The 16,793-nt window shown below is 42.1% G+C and overlaps 1 protein-coding gene across 8 annotated transcripts in view; it reads right to left on the bottom strand.

The window, feature by feature from the left end:
• LOC122564560 (cadherin-6-like) overlaps positions 1-16,793 on the bottom strand; it is a 225,666-nt gene that overhangs the window by 136,683 nt on the left and 72,190 nt on the right. For all 8 annotated transcript variants that reach the window (XM_043719632.2, XM_087978477.1, XM_043719629.2 and 5 more), the window contains exon 3: positions 92-386. In XM_043719632.2, the coding sequence (XP_043575567.2) occupies positions 92-386 (295 nt within the window). The remainder of the gene's footprint in view (positions 1-91; positions 387-16,793) is intronic.

Raw genomic sequence — 16,793 nt, 5'->3', positions numbered from 1 at the left:
ATTAACAAAGTTCTATTCCGATTGGGATTATTTATAGATACTGAATATTTTTCTACTTTTTAATCCACATAATGTCCTTACTTAAACTTACCAACATCAGACATTTCAGGAACAGTGGCCATATACAATTCCTTTGAAAACTTTGGTTCGTTGTCATTAATATCATGGATCTTGATAATAAATTCAGATTCTGGTTCCACGGGCCTCCCGGTCCGTCTTTCAATGGCTTGAGCACGCAATGTATAAAAAGATTTCTCCTCCCGGTCCATTTTCTTTAAGGCGTGAATGTCCCCAGTGTTCTCATCAATGGTGAATACTGTTCCAGCTCCATCGCCTGACAGAATGTATTTAAGAGTGCCATCTCCTTTGTCAACATCAGAGTGAAGCTGGAAATGCCAAAAAAGAGAGAACAGGAGTTACAAGTCTGGCACGTATGAAAAAGACGTTTATTTTGTTGGTGGGTAAGTACTCGACAGCTGACAAACTCATATAGTGAAAAGCTTCTTACAACATATTAGCAAATACTGCACATAAATCTGTTCTGATGAAAGATTATCTCAACCCAGAATGTTTCTCTCCACAGATGCTACCAGACCTGCTGAGTATTTCCAGCATTTATGTGATTTATGTTATACAGTGAAATTCTCATCAAAAATTATGACAGTCCCAACCTGCCCATTCAGTATAACGGGTTTGTACCAATGGTTAAACATCTTACAACTATGCCCTCTAGTTTTGGACTCCCCGATCCCAATTCACCCTATCTATGCCCCTCATATTTTTATAAACCTCTATAAAGTCAATGTACCAGCATCCACTGCACCCTGGATACCATAGATACCATAGATTCACAAACCATTGAGAGGAATAATGCCTCCACATCTCTGGGTTAAAACTACTACTGTTATCCTAAAACTATGACTGCTCATTGCTGCACATGAGGAAGCATCCTTTCTATGTCCATGTTCAATCCTATTTAGCATTGTGTATACCTCAATTAGATCTCTCTCACTCTTTTAAACTCTAAAGGGTATATGCCTAAACTGCTCAATCTTTCTTCATAAGACAACCCCCTCATCTCTGGAATCAATCTAGTGACCCTCCTCTGAACTGCTTCCGTTATTCCCAAGTGTGTAATATTTGATTCAATGAGAGGTTGTTTGGAAAATTAAATATGTCACTGTTAGAGTTTAAATCTGAAATGTTTGATATCCAGTAAGCATATTGAAATGTGTTTAACAGCAAGAATGAATATTGGGGGAAGCTGAACAAGCACATGAGGGAACACAGGAATATTCTGACAGATGTGGATAAACAGAAATGAGAAGCATGGATTGGCCATGCTAAATTGGGTCCAGGGATGTGTGGGCTGAATGGCCTGCTTCCGCACTGTTGGGATTCTAAATCTAAATTGAATTAACTTTAAAGTTTAGGGTTGCATTCATCAAGACAGAACATCACATTGCAAAATATTATTTACTTGGGGCATCCTATATTAGCATCAAAATAACTCAGCAACCTAATTATATGGAAACTCATGTTCTACACAACCTTTTGCCAACAATGCAGTTTAATTTCAACAGCAAAATTCTCTATTGCACCAGTCTCCAGTGTTTCACATTAACCACCTGAAACATCTTTGTTTCTTTGCTGAACTGGGGGATATCTTGAGAATCAGACTGGCACTCAGCACTGGAAATAAAAACAGTGAGTCCTGGAGAAACTCAGCAGGTCTGGCAGCAACTATGAAGAAAGAAACAGTTAACATTTTGAGTCCTTCAAGTTCAATGTGACTCTTCTTTCGAACTTGGCAGTAAAGCCTGTTCATTGATTGGCCAAGCTCATGGACAATCCTTGTTTTCCAGTTTGAGCCAGCAGACAGGACAAGAAAATTAGAATTGCAACCAATCACCTGGTTTGATTTTCCTTTGCTGATCAAACTCTATTTTTAGTTCATCTGTGGGATGTGGGCATCTCTGGCTGGTCTAGCATTCATTGCCTGTCCCTAGTTGCTCTTGAGAAGATGAGCTGCTTTATTGAACTGCTGTGGTCCATGTGCTGTGGATAGATCCACGGTGTCACTGGGGAGTAAGTTCCAGGATTTTGACCCAGCAACAGTGATGGAATGGGGATATATTTCCAAGTCACTATGGGGAGGACTTTGCCAGGGAACCTGCAGGGGTTGGTGTTCCCATGGATCTGTTGCCCTTGTCCTTCTAGATGAAAGTGATTGTGGGTTTGAAAGGTGCTGTCTATCTAAGGAGCCTTGGCGAATTTCTGCAGTGCATCTTGTAGATGGTACGCACTGCTGCTACTGAACGTTGGTGTTGGAGTGTAGTGATTGAAATGAGGGCCAGGTGGATCTCATTGACTATGAGATCCATTATTGGGTTGTTAACCTGGGCCAACCAGGGAGCCCTGGCTGACAAATGTAAACATGAGATGGGATTTGAGGTTTGTCCTCATTTCCCTGAAAACTGGTTGAACGTCAGGGTTTGGGGCCTGGCTTTACCATTCCCCTCCATTGTAAAATTGCTGTTTCTTTGTATACAGCTGTTAATGTTAATTGTTTTATAAACTGCGAATTATTTTATTTTAAAAAACCATGAGATTCAGAGAGTCTCCTAATTTCAAGGACTGGCTCTGAGCTGGTCAGAGCTCATGCATTGTGCACATGTAAATGAAGGGTGACTTGCTGATGGAAAACTGGTCTGTGTGCAATTGTTTCATGGAGGGAGTGGGTGCTTGTGGATGTGGTGCCAATCAAATGGGCTGCTTTGTTCTAGATGGCATCAAGCTTCTTGAGTGAAGGTGGAGCTGCACTCATTCTGGCAAGCGGAGAGTATTCCATCACACTCCTGGCTTGTGCCTTGTAGATGCTGGACAGACTTTGGGGAGTCAGAAGGTGAGCTACTCGCCATAGTGTTCCTAGCCCCTGACCTACCCTTGTAGGCACTGTGTTTATATGGCGGGTCCAGTTCAATTCTGGTCAGTGGTAACCCCCAACATAATGATTATGGGTGATCCAATAATGGTGATAAAATTGGGTGTCAAGTTAGTCAGTTTTCATGGGCTGCAACTCAGGCTGCCAAGCTGCTGTGGCTCAGAGACTGTCCTTTGCACCACACTGTCTCCACTTGAGATTTTTCTGCCTTACCATATAGTGAGTACTGTCTGATTCTTGGGGAATCCCAATAAATTATTTTATTTACAGATTATTAAACATTACACTCTGTGATACAACTCTCTAACACATGTTATTCCATCATCTCTGAGTCTGAGTTGAATGGGGTTGCTGATGTCAATATTGCTTACTTTATACATCATCATGACATTACTGTCTGACCTGTATTTAGACCTTTACAAAAGCAAATGGTTTTCTCCTACCAAACTTTTGGGAACCATTACAATGTTGCATTTTAAAACCAATAGGAAATGCCTCCCTCTGTGCACTGCATTTATTCTCCTATAGTCAGAGGCTTTTTAACTTTTACTTTTATTTATTCATTCATGGATGAAGGCGTCACAGATGAGGCTACTTTATCGCCCATCCCTAATTTCTTGTTTCTGCCACTTATACAAAGGCAAGGCCTTGTTTAACTGAGTTAGAAAAGTAAAACACGTTCCCCAGCATTAAAGGACATTGTTCTCGATGTGACTGTAACTTCTGCAGGAGAACCATTTCCCACAATATGCAACAAAAACAGAAATTGCTGGAAAAGCCCATCAGTCCTGACAGCATCTATGAAGAGAAAGCAGAGTTAATGTTTCGGGTCGAGTGACCCTTCTTCAGAATGCTCTTTGTTTTTTTTTCCCCTAAGATTATGGTTGTGGCTTCCCTTTTCCATTGTATGGGAAAATACCAGTTATACACACACACACACATCCCTGGTGATTTTTACCAGCGTGTAGTTGTGAATTTGAAATACCGGTGTGCCTTATGTGTAAGATACCTGGTAACACTCAGCTTGCTGGGACCTTTGCTGGATTTCAGGGAACTAGGAAAGAGACTACAGTGTGATACAATGAATGTGCAATCAGAACATTGCAGGGATATTCTCAAATCCAGTTAATGTAGCTTGGAAAGAGATGAAAATTGACAAATTGGAAAATGCAATAGGACAATTGCATGCAACAATTTACACTTCAGTTCCAACCTCATCCAGCGAAAAGTCAGAACTTGAAAAAGATGATTAAGCATTTCCAAGAATAGTGCTCATTAAGATTCCAATATGAAGAAGATTATTGCAGTGGAGTATTGCTCTGATAAAGGTCATTACAGAAATGATGGCTGTTAACACTAAATGGGAACTAGCTGAAAAATAATCTGTGTGGGTGGTTTTCGGAATGCAGGGCTAGCTGAGGAGAATAGACTTTGAATTAATCCATTTGACTGTATTTCGACAGAGCTGTTGAACAATTGCAATGTGAACAATTGCCGTCATTCTAAAATCCAGCAGATGGAAATGTTCAACTTGGCAGGTTTTTTTTGGATGAGATTTTGCACTTAAGCCATTTCGTGTAGGAGAATGGAACCAGTGCAGGATTGGAGCGAGATGAATAAAGTTTCCTTTATTGTTACTGCTCAGCAACCCTTAACCATAACTTAAACCTCAGTCTCATTAAAATTCCTGGGTTCATCAAAAAATGAACATTGTACTTTAGCCCGTGTAACTCCTTAAAATAAAATTCATCATTTGCAACAACTTGCGTTACACTTTGATTCATGTCGGTTTGGAAATGGGTTTAAGCAACTCATGTTGCATTTAGCACATTTCAGGGAAGCAAATTTGTTTCTCCTGTTACTCAGCAGGCAGTATACTCAATCCTGAATCATACGGCTGTAGGTTCAAGTCCTGCTCAAGGCATTTGGGTTTTGAAATCACATTAGTGTAATTCTGATGAAGTCAGACACTGTCTTTCAGATACTATTTAAGCTGATTCCCTGTCTGCCCTCTCTTGTGGATGGAAAAGATCCTATGACTGCTATTTTGAAAAGGAGCAGGAAGTTTAGTCTTGAAGACCCAGTTGAGGCTGGGTTCAAAATCAATGGCCAACTGGAAAAAGAACTCTGTATTCCAGTCCATGGATTTTTTTGATTTTTTGTTATTCATTCATGGGAAGTGGCGTCACAGGCTGGGCCAGCATTTATTGCCTGCCCCTGGTTGCCCTTGAGAAGGTGGAGGTGAGCTGCCTTCTTGAACCGCTGCAGTCCATTGGCTGTAGGTAGGCAGACAACGTCATTGGGGAGGAAGTTCCAACACTTCGGCCCAGCAACAGTGAAGGAATGACGATCTATTTCTGAGTCAGATAGTGAGTAGCTTGGTGGGGAATTTGCAGATGGTGGTGTTCCCATGCATCTGCTGCCCTTGTCTTTTTGGATGGAAAGGGTTGTGGGTTTGGAAATGTTTTCACCCAGAGGGTGATGGGAATCTGCAACTTGCTGGCTGTAAGGTTAATAGGGGCAGAAACCTTCATAATATTTAGAAGTATTTAGATATGCACTTATGATGCTAAGGCAAACAAGGTTGTTGGTCAAGTGCTGAAAGATGGGACTTGAATAGTTAGGTGCCAGTTTTTGACTGGCACAGATATAGTGGGCTGAAGACCCTTTTCTGTAGCTCACTAAGGTGAAGTCAGAGGAACCTTGGAGTGCTGCCACAGTACATGATATAGTTGGAACACATTGCTGCTACTGTACATCAATGGTGATGGAAGTGAACGTTGAAGGTGGACAGTGTGTCAATAATTGGGCTGCTTTGTCCTGGATGGTGCCGATATGCTCATCGCATCTCTAACCTCACAGCTGAGAGGTGATACTAAACCCCAAATCTACTTCAGTGAAGATGACCAACTCTAGACATGGAACGAAACACAGTGTGTACACTTTAGCTGCTCGGAATATTTTCAGGGAAATTAAAACTGTCCATTTCTTTCAGGGAAGGACTCTTTGTAATTTATAAGGAATAAATGGATATTCGGCTTGGTATTACAGAATAAAACTGAAAACAGGTCTCTTTTTGACTCACTTCAGTGTAATTATGAGCACTTAAGTCACTTGTGACCAGAAGTTTTAGATGCTGCCTAAGAGTTAATGATTTTCTATCTCCACTGCGCTGCATTCATTACTATTCAAAAGCTGATAGCTTTGAAACACTATTCTGTAAAAGGAATAATCTGCCTCAGTAGATTCATTTAACTTCATTAAATCTAATAAAGAAACATGTATTTGGCTGACAATTCTACTTCTTTAAAATGTCATAATTCTTGATTGATCAGGCTTTTAAAACTCAACTGGAGTCTTTCTCATCCGAAGAGCAGAATTAGCTTGAGTTGTTTCTATCTACATTCACCATCCATCAGACATCAACTGAGCTAAGATTCGAAAAGAAGTGCCAGATGTTCTTTATTAAAAACTGCATTTTGTTTGCTCATCCCAACATTGTGAATAATTTGAAAATTAGCTCGTAGGAATGCAAGTTGTTTTTAATTTTCATTCGAAACCAACTGCACTGACGGGAGATGGATGTTCTGAGAACCCAGGAACATTAAACTAATTGCACCAACTGTACAAAGCTGAGCTCAGTACTGTACTGCACAAGAAAAAGCCAGCAGCAATTCTAACTGATGTCTCTCAATGCAGAGTTACTAGCAAAACCCATCCCATACAATGCATACATCTGGAACATCAGCACGATTCCTCCATGAATACTTGGGGGAGGCATTTGTCTTCATTTCTTTATCCACTGGTTTTTAGTATGGGACAATTAAGATGTATTTCAGAACAGAGGTGTGAAATAAATTAGACAAATTTATCATAAAGTGCTGAGTGAGTCATAGGGTGGAGAAGGAAAGAGTAAAAGAACTCACAGTCACAGATTAAAAATAAATCTGTTGGAAAAATACTAAATGGAGTATAAATGTAGAGATTGGGAATAGAAATAAAGAAGCTAGTAGCAGGAGTAGGCTGTTGTGGTTCTGTTCGCCGAACTGGGAATTTATGTTGCAGACGTTTCGTCCCCTGTCTAGGTGACATCCTCAGTGCTTGGGAGCCTCCTGTGAAGCGCTTCTGTGATCTTTCTTCCGGCATTTGTAGTGGCGGAGGAAACATCACAGAAGCGCTTCACAGGAGGCTCCCAAACACTGAGGATGTCACCTAGACAGGGGACGAAACGTCTGCAACACAAGTTCCCAGCTCGGCGAACAGAACCACAACAACGAGCACCCGAGCTACAAATCTTCTCACAAACTTTGAGCAGGAGTAGGCCATTCAGCATTCAATGAGATCATGCCTGATTTTCCATCGCAATACCATTGTCTTGCTTTTTCCCCTCCTCTCGATGTCTTTGAAATCAAAATGTTTATCTCTTTTTTGAATACTTTCAGTGACTTGCCTCCACAGCCTCCTTTGCTTGTGAATTTCCTAGGTTCATTACCCTTCGAGTGAATGATATGTTTCCTCATCTCAATCCCAAATGGTCTACCCATATCCTGAGGCTATGTCCTCTGGATCTAGACTCCTCAGCCAGGGAGAACATCCTCTCTACATCATGTCTGTTCAGCCCTGTTAGAACTTTATACATTTCAATCAGATCTGCTGTCTTCTTCTTAAACTCTAGAGAATACAGGCTTGAAATGTGGCACTGAAATGCAACAAAGAGAGCTAATAAAAAAGCATTAAGATGCAAAATAATCACAAACAGAATTACACTGAAAGAAGCTAAATAGATCCAAGATGTACTAATGTGTAATGTGCTTAGGTTAATGGGCCATGTTTGATTTAAAGTGTGAATATTTTTGTGTTTTTTAAAATGGGATGCAAGTAACACTGGTTAGGCCAGCACCATTGACCTGAGGGAGTTCCTGGGCTATTTCAGAGGGCAGTGAGGAATCAATCACATTGCTGTGGGTCTGGAGTCAGATGTTAGCCAGATCAGGTAAGGATATCAGTGGATCAGATGGTTTTTATAACAATTGATGCTAGTTTCATGACATATTGCACATATTAACTTAATTTAAATTCCACCAGATGATGAGATCAGTGACTTACCACTACATCATCTAATCATCCAGGAAACATTGATTGTTGATGAATCAATATGCTGTGTCAAATACAGTCAGTTCTGCTATAACTCAGTAGTTCCATTCCCCTGTGATCCCGTGTTATAAGAAAATCAGGTAATAGCAGCATCATTTAAACTAATGGGGTCAGAATCATGCTATAACCAATACTTGCTTTAAAAGTTGCCACTTTAGAAATAGTGTCCCCAATTCATCAATGATGTTGTAGCAAATTCGCATTAATGAAACACGGGTCATAGCAGTACAACCTGTACTAACTAAAAACTAAAGAACTGTGGATGCTGTAAATCAGACGGGTCACCCAACCCAAAACATTAACTCTGATTTCTCTCCACAGATGCTGCCAGACCTGCTGAGCTTTTCCAGCAATATGCTGCGTCACTGGCTGGCAGCAAGAAATTGGATGTCGTAGCACTTTCAAGAAAACCATTTACTTCTCGAAAGGGTTCGCAAGAAGCGAAAAAGTGGATCCTTGTTGCTCTAACTCTTGTCACAGGACAGAATACCTAAATTCAAGCCTGCTTTCAAAATCAAGTGAATCATTTCAGTAGTAAAAGCAGGAAATGCTGGAAATAATAAATGAGCCTTACAGCATCTGTGGAGAAAGTTGATCATACAAGTTGACTTTTCACCAGAACATGAGCATTTTCGGTATCTTTAGATCTGACTTCTTATTTCCAACATTCTCAGTACTTTTGCTCACTTATTTTTAAAGGTATATTGTGATTAATAATCAAAACTTCAGAATGGTGACAAGTTGTTGTATATATTCATACATTGATAGATGGCCAGGGATAATGTTGTCATATCTAATATTACCTTGATCAATATACTGTGTCAAGGGTTGAATGTCAAATATCAATTGAAGGAGGAATAGTATTCATAATGTAATGAACTGCCTTAAAAGGGTGTAATGTTATCTCAGTGCTGGATATACCTTTCACAGTTTCATAAACATAGCTCTCATTGTATTTTCAGTGTGGTTACAATCCTCCTGCTGATGGAGATCATTGAACAGCTCGAGAACATTTATTTTATTCACTCAGCATCACTGGCTGGGCCAGCATTTATTGTTCATCTCTAGTTGTCATTGAGAAGGTGGTGGTGAGCTGCTTTCTTGAAGCACTGCAGTCCATGTGCTGGAGGTAGACCATAATGCCATTAGGGAGAGAATTTTGACCCAATGAAACTGAAGGAACAACGAAATATTTCCAAGTCAGGATAGTGAGGGGATTGGAGGGGAGCTTAAAGGAGGTGGTGCTCCCACGTACAGAGGAACTTCGTTATCCAAATATCAGATTATCCGAAGGAGATCTTGAGGTCCCGATAGAAACATCACATCAAAGACGTGTTTCCAACACTGATTGTGTGTTTTGTTTACAATGATTAAAAATGAACTCCACTTCCTGAAATGATGCTGAGAACAGTTCTGGATTGATGGGAGCCCAGGCACCGTCTCCAAATGACTGACCGCCTGCCCTCTCTCTCCCCATACTTCAGGCGTGTACCCTAAACCCCCCTTCCCCTGATAATCTCTCCAACATTGTCCTTTTCAGGGCAAAGGTGGAACGTGTGTGTGTGTGTGTGTGTGTGTGTGTGTGTGTGTGTGTGTGTGTGTGTGTGTGTGTGTGTGTGTGTGTGTAGCTGTCGGTGTTCAGTCTGGCTGTCCCAGAGAGGGGAGGGTTGGGGGAGGAGAGAGGGAGAGTGGCTGGCGGAACGGGAGGCATGGAGGCATCAGGGGGGCGGTGTTGGAGGGGCTTGTGGGTGGTTGGGGGTTGTGATGTTGGATGGGGTTGGTGGGCAGGGGAGCGATGTTGGACGGGGTTGGGGTTGGGGTGTGGTGTTGGACGGGGTTGGAGAGTGGGCTGCAGTGTTGGACGGAGTTGGGGGTGGGGTGCGGTGTTGGACAGGGTTGGGGGTGGGGTGCGGTGTTAGACAGGGTTGGGTGGTGAGGTGCGGTGTTGGACAGGGTTGGGGGGGGCGGTATTGGACGGGATTGGGGTGGGGTGTGGTGTTGGACGGGGTTGGGAGGTGGGGTGCTGTGTTGGACACAGTTGAGGGGGCTGTGTTGGATGGGATGGGGGGTGGGGTGTGGTGTTGGACAGAGTTGAGGGGGTGGGGTGCGGTGTTGGATGGGGTTGGGGGGGTGGGGTGCGGTGTTGGACAGAGTTGAGAGGGGCGGTGGTGGACGAGGTTTTAGGGGTGGGGGGTTCGGTGTTGGACAGGGTTGGGGGTTGGGGTGCGGTGTTGGACGGGATTGGGGGGTGGGTGTGGGGACTCAGGCATGGTGTGCTGCCGCCTCGTCTCCTGAACAGGGAGCAGACTTAACAAAAAACTCCAAGTCCCAGAAGAAAGGCATTGAATCAATTAACTGAATAATCAATTATTTGAACAAAATAGTGCCCGCCCATCTTGTTCGGATAATTGAGGTTCCTATGTATCTGCTGCCCCTTTCCTTCTAGGTGGAAGTGGTTGTTGGTTTGGAAAGTGCTGTCTTAGGATCTCATATGAATGTCTGCAATGTATCTTGTAGATGGTACAGATTACTGCTGGTGAGTGTGGAGGTGTGGATGTTTGTTGATGAGGTCCACAGATGCTGCCTGACCTGCTGTGCTTTTCCAGCACCACACTCTCGACTGTCGATATCTTGCCAATCAAGCGGGGTGCAATATCCTGCATGGTATCAAATGTTTTGAATGTTGTTGGATCTGCACCCATCCAGGCAAGTGGGGAGTATTCCAACATACTCTTTACTTTTGCCTAGTAGAGGGTGGCCAGGATGTGGGGAGTCAGGAGGTGAGATACTCACTGTCCAATTCCTAGACTCTGACCTGCTCTTGTAGCCACTACATTTACGCTTATACACATCATCTGAAAAGTGTGTAATAGAAAGTGCTCACTAATCAAAAGGGTGCAACTGAGAAAAAGCAAGGAACAAAAATTAAGGATGCTGACAGTGGGCGTGAATTGCAAAGAAGGAAAAAGTATTTAGAAAAAGTAAAGAAAAGAGATGAAGCTAGTTTATTTTGCTTCCAACTGGACAAAAGTGTCAATGCTGTCCATGTCCCTTTGTGTCTAATATTCACAATTAAGCACATCATAATCTGCTCCTGGTGTCTTAGAGAGTCATAGGAGTCATACAGGATGAAAACAAACTCTTTGATCCAACCAGTCCATGCCTACCATTATACCAAACTAAAACTGATCCCGTCTGCTTGTGTAACCCTCCAAATCTTTCTTATTCATGTATTTATCCAAATGCTTTTTAAACATTGTAATTCTATCTGCATCCAAAACTTCATCTGGAAGTTCATTCCATACACAAACCAGCCTACATGTAAACAAATTGCCCTTCATGTCTTTTTAAAAGCTTTCTCCTGTCAACTTAAAAAATATTTCCCACAGTCATGAAGTCCCCACCCTAGGGAAAAAATACCTGCCATTCACCCTTGCCATGCCCCTCATGATTTTATAAAACTCTATAAGGTCACCCCTCAATCTCCTACACTCCAGTGAAAAAAATCCCAGCCTATCCAGCCTCTCCTTAGGACTCAAGCCCTTCATACCCAGCAACATCCTGGTATATCTTTTCTAAACCCTCTCCAGCTTCATAACATCCTTCCTATAACAGGGTGACTGGAACTGGACACAGTATTCCAGAAGAGCCCGCACCAACATCCTGCACAACCTCAACATAATGTTCCAACTCCTACACTCAAAGGTCTGAGCAATGAAGTCTAGCATGCTAAATGTCTTCCTAACCACCCTCTATATGTATTGCAAACTTCAAAGAATTATGTACCTGAACCCCTAAGTTAATCTGTTCTACAACACTACCAAACTTACCTCACATTTATGCAAATGAAACTCCAACTGCTGCTCCTCAGCCCATCTTTGTAATCTTAGATCATCTTCTTCACTGTCCACTATACCACTAATGTCGGTGTCCTTCGCAAACTTACTAACCATACCTTCTTTATTCTCATCTGAATAATTTCTGTAAATGACAAATAAAAGTGGACCCAGCACCTGTGGAACACTGCCGGTCACAGGCCTCCAGTCTGAAAAGCACCCCTCGATCATCACTCTCTGTCTCCTACTGTAAAGCCAATTTTGTATTCAATTGACAAGCTTACCCTGAATCCCATGTGATCTACCTTTATTATTTCGTCTACCATGTAGAACCTTGACAAAGCCTTTACTAAAGTAAACAACATCTACTGCTCAGCCCTCATCAACTTTCTTGGTTACATCCTCAAAAAACTCAATCAAATTTGTGAGACATGATTTCCCTCACACGAAACCATGCTGACTATCCCTAATCAGTTCTTGCTTTTCCAAATGCACATAAATCCTATCTTTCAGAATCATTCCCAACAACTTACCCACCACCAATGTCAGACTCACAAGTCTGTAGTTCCCAGACTTCTCCTTACACCCCTTCTTAAACAAAGGCACAACATTAGCAACTCTCCAGTCATCCGGCACCTTACCTGTGATTATAGATGATACAAATATTTTCAGCTTGGGGCCCCACAGTTTCCTTCCTAACTTTCCACAACATCCTGGGACACACTAGATCAGGTCTTGGAGATTTATCCACTAATATATTTTCTAAGATCTCCAGCATTTCCTCTTCTATAGTATGGACTGCTTTCAAAACATCAATATTTATTTCCCTGTGTTCTCTAGCCTCCATTTCTTTCTGAACAGTAAAAACAGATATATATTCAGTTAATATATCTCACATCTCCTGAGGTTTAAGACAAAGGTGACCTCTTTGATCTTTAAGGGGCCCAGCTTATCTCCAGCTGCTGTCTTGCTCTTAATGTATTTGCAGAATATCTTTGGATTATCCTTAACCTTATTTGTCAAGGCTATCTCCAATCATCTCTTTACCTTCCTGATTTCCCTCTTCTGAATGACCCTATGCTCTTCACACTGTTCAAGGGATTCATTTGAATCCAGCTGATTATATCTAATACATGATTTATTTTTATTCTTGGCTAGAACCTCATTTTTCCAAAGATGCTATCTGACCAACCTTGTCAGTTCATTTTTAAAAAATCACAAAAAACAAGAGGCAGCCTTTTGGATTGAAAGTTATTGCAATCAACAGTAACTGTACATGCTGGTAAAGCATGTCAACAAGTGTGGCACTGGAAAAGCACAGCCAGACAGACAGCATCCAAGGAGCAGTAGAATTGACGTGTCGAGCATAAGCTCTTCATCAGGAATGAGCCTGACTGGCCGTGTTCTTCCAGCACCACATCTTTTGACTCTGATGTGCAGCATCTGCAGTGCTCACTTTCTTCATGCTGGTCAAGCACCTGATTGAAATCTGAAGTGCTCCTCAGGATGAAGGTCCAGGAATCTCTTATTGGCATGCACCCTCATTCCCCGCCATCATCATTAGACCCATTTCACAAGGGGAAGCAACCTCTCCACATCTACCCTGTCAAGTCCACACTCTGGAATCTTACATGATTCAATAGGGTTGTCTCTCCTTCTTTGAAACTCCAATAAGTACAGGCCCATCTGGTTCACTAATGCCCTTTAGGGAAGGAAGCCATCGTCTTTGCCTGGTCTGGCCTACGTGTGACTCTAGACCACAGCGATGTGCTTGACTCTTAACCACCTTCTGGGTAATTAGGGATTGGCAATAAACTCTCTTCCTACCAATGCTGTGGGTGTGTCAAAGCCAGATGGAAAGCAATGATTCAAGAAGGCAGCTCCCCACCACCTTCTGAAGGGCTGGCCCAGCCAACGACATCCATATTCTAAAACTAATAAAGCCAACGCCACAGACAAGGATGAGACCAATGACCATATAGCCTGCCATAATGACATTATATATGTTGGTTATAATATCAGGGAGAACTTTCTACTCTTTGTCCAGATAGTGTCATGTGATTTCTTCCATCTTGAGAGAGCCATCAAGGTTTTGTTTTAATGAAAGACAGCACCTTTGACAGTGCAGCACACCCTCAGTACAGCACTGGAGTGCAGGACTAGATTCTGCACACAAGGTTCTGGAGTGGGATTTGAACCGACAAACTCCATAGACAAAAGGACTGCCCACTGACTCGGAGCTGACACCTGGGTCAATCCGAGATTCATATGTCGCTATTTTAAAATTGATCCTTCTGCATACCGAACTTTCTCTGAGCTGCGTTGGCTGTGGGTGTTTTGACATTTGTAATCAAAACAGTGCAGAAGCTTTACACACACAGAATTACATTGCGTGGAGCAGTTTGTGGGGAGAATGTACTCGGTGCAGCTGTGCAAAATCACACCCACCCCCAATAAATGCTCACTGATAGCACCCCGTGGACATCAGCAAAAATCTATCTAAATATGTGCAGGAAGTAACAAGGAGCCTGAGAGTGAGAGGAAAAACTGCCAGAGATAGAGAACATCCACAGGGAAGTGGGAAATAAAAATATACCCCCAGAGAAAGATTTATTTTCTTAGGAGGAACACAGAACTTTTAAACATATTATTAATCTGCGTTGCATTCATTAACCATAGAATCAAAGGATCAAAGTGGTGATGGTAGGATTTATTAAATCTTGTTGTTTTAATTCTGGTGAATAATCCCTTCTCATGCTCCTTATCACTATGTCATCCTCCTCCAAAGTCTCTCCTCCATCATGGAACAACATGGATTTGCCTTCATACTGTTCCATTATTTCCAACAATGCCTGCTCTTGTGTCCCAGTGCAATCACTTCCGACTCCTTCAAGGATCTATCTGGGGCGCCATTCCGAGTCACAAACTAATGACTTTTTCTCGATGATGTTATTAAGAGGATCACATGCAGTAAAACAGACAATAGCTTGCTTCACAGATTCACCACATCTCTCAATCCCAGGCTGTTTCTGCATTGATCCATGCCTGCATCTACTTGCTAATCTCAAATCTTCTAGCTTCCTATTTCCCAACTCATTTAAAGTTGGATCAAACATATTTAGGAGCCTCTTCCCCTCCTGGCCAAGACTTTGAAGGCTTTCTGCTCTCGAAAAACATGAGACAAATAAAACATGCACTTATGCCAGTTTCTGTAGCTGTTTTTACATCTAGAACTGGACTGAAACCAAAGGCTAGATTTTGATGGGTGCCACACTACATCAGGAATGGCTGACTTCAGGACTGTCCCCACCATCTGTCACAGGTGCGTTGGAAGAATTTGGACATGTTTGGCTGTGCTAGGAAAACACCTACTTTAGCAGTCAAATCCTGGGATTGGATTCAAATCTGGGGCTTCGAACTCAGAGGTAGGAACACTACTCACATCACTACGAGGTTCCCATGCTACCATCTAACTTTCCATTGAACACTTTTTATGAGGAGGGTATGCTGTAAATGGAAGTTGTCATTGGTAAATAGAGAATGGTGGGAGACTGCAGAAAACTGCAGCAGAGAGTTGACGGATTTGGAAACTCTTGCGCGTCAATTATAAAAAAAGCTAGCACCCGAGTTCAGCAGGCAGTAGGGAATGTAAAAGGAATGTTGGCCTTTATTTCAAAGGGAATGGAGTTAAAAAAAGAAAGCCTTGCCAAAATTACACTCAGCACTAATCAGACCACAGCCTTATTCCCCTTGTTGAAGGGACAATATGCTGGTATTGGAAGCATTCCAGAGAAAGTTTACCTGACCTTGAGTACGCAGGGACTGTCTTATGAGGAGCAGGTGATTAGATCGGGTCTGTACTCATTGGAGTTGAGAAGAATGAGAGACAACCTAATTAAAATGCATAAGATTCTCAGGGGGGCATGGCAGGGTAGGTGTAGAGAGGTTGTTTCCCTTTGTGGGAGAGTTTAGCACCAAAGGGCATCATCTAGAATAAGGGGTCACATATACCAGACAGAAGTGAGGATTTCTTTTCTCTCAGAGGGTAGTGAATCTGTACAACAGTATACTGTAGAGGGCTGTTGAGGTTGAGTTGCTATATTCAAGGTTGAGATGGATGTTTTATCAGTAAGGGTTATGGGGAAAAGGCCGGGAAGAGGAGTTGGGGATGATCAGATCAGCCACGATCCCATTGAATGGCGGAGCAGACTCGATGGGCTGAATGGCCTACTTCTGTTCCTCCATATTAAGATTTTATGCATCATAACAATCGGGTCACATGGCGTTGCTCTCAGGCACCTCCCTAAATAATTACCATAAACCAGAAGTCACTGACATGCTCTTGTTCTCTCTCCTTAATTTATCAGTTAACCATTTTACTATTTTTATTTTAGTAGAGAATAGCGATCATCATCATCATCATCATCATCAAGGGACCTGACTAAGCGAAGGTATTGTATCTGACAGTATGAGAAAGCCAAATTACCACTGGGGAATAAAAATTATATTCTATTTTTAAACAAGTGGGTTGATACATTCTAATCAAAATTTTGTGCACTCATTTTAACAGTAGCTTGATTTATAATGCACTAACCACATGGAGAAGTTATTTTAGAAAATATAAGGAGGAAGGAACAGGAGAACGGGCAAAGAGACAGTCATAGAGTCATAGAGTCACAGAGATATACAGCACGGAAACAGTCCTTCGGTCCAACATGTCCATGCTGACCAGATATCCTAAATTAATCCAGTCCCATTTGCCAGCATTTGGCTTATATTGCTCTAAACACTTCCTATTCGTGTACCCATCCAGATGCCTTTTAAATGTTGTCATCGTACCAATCTCCACCACTTCCTCT

This window comes from Chiloscyllium plagiosum, unplaced genomic scaffold (genome assembly GCF_037043375.1).
Source record: "Chiloscyllium plagiosum isolate Xiang-an unplaced genomic scaffold, Cpla_swu_hap1 HiC_scaffold_34, whole genome shotgun sequence".
Taxonomy (NCBI): domain Eukaryota; kingdom Metazoa; phylum Chordata; class Chondrichthyes; order Orectolobiformes; family Hemiscylliidae; genus Chiloscyllium; species Chiloscyllium plagiosum.
This window is presented reverse-complemented; position numbering and strand designations above follow the sequence as displayed.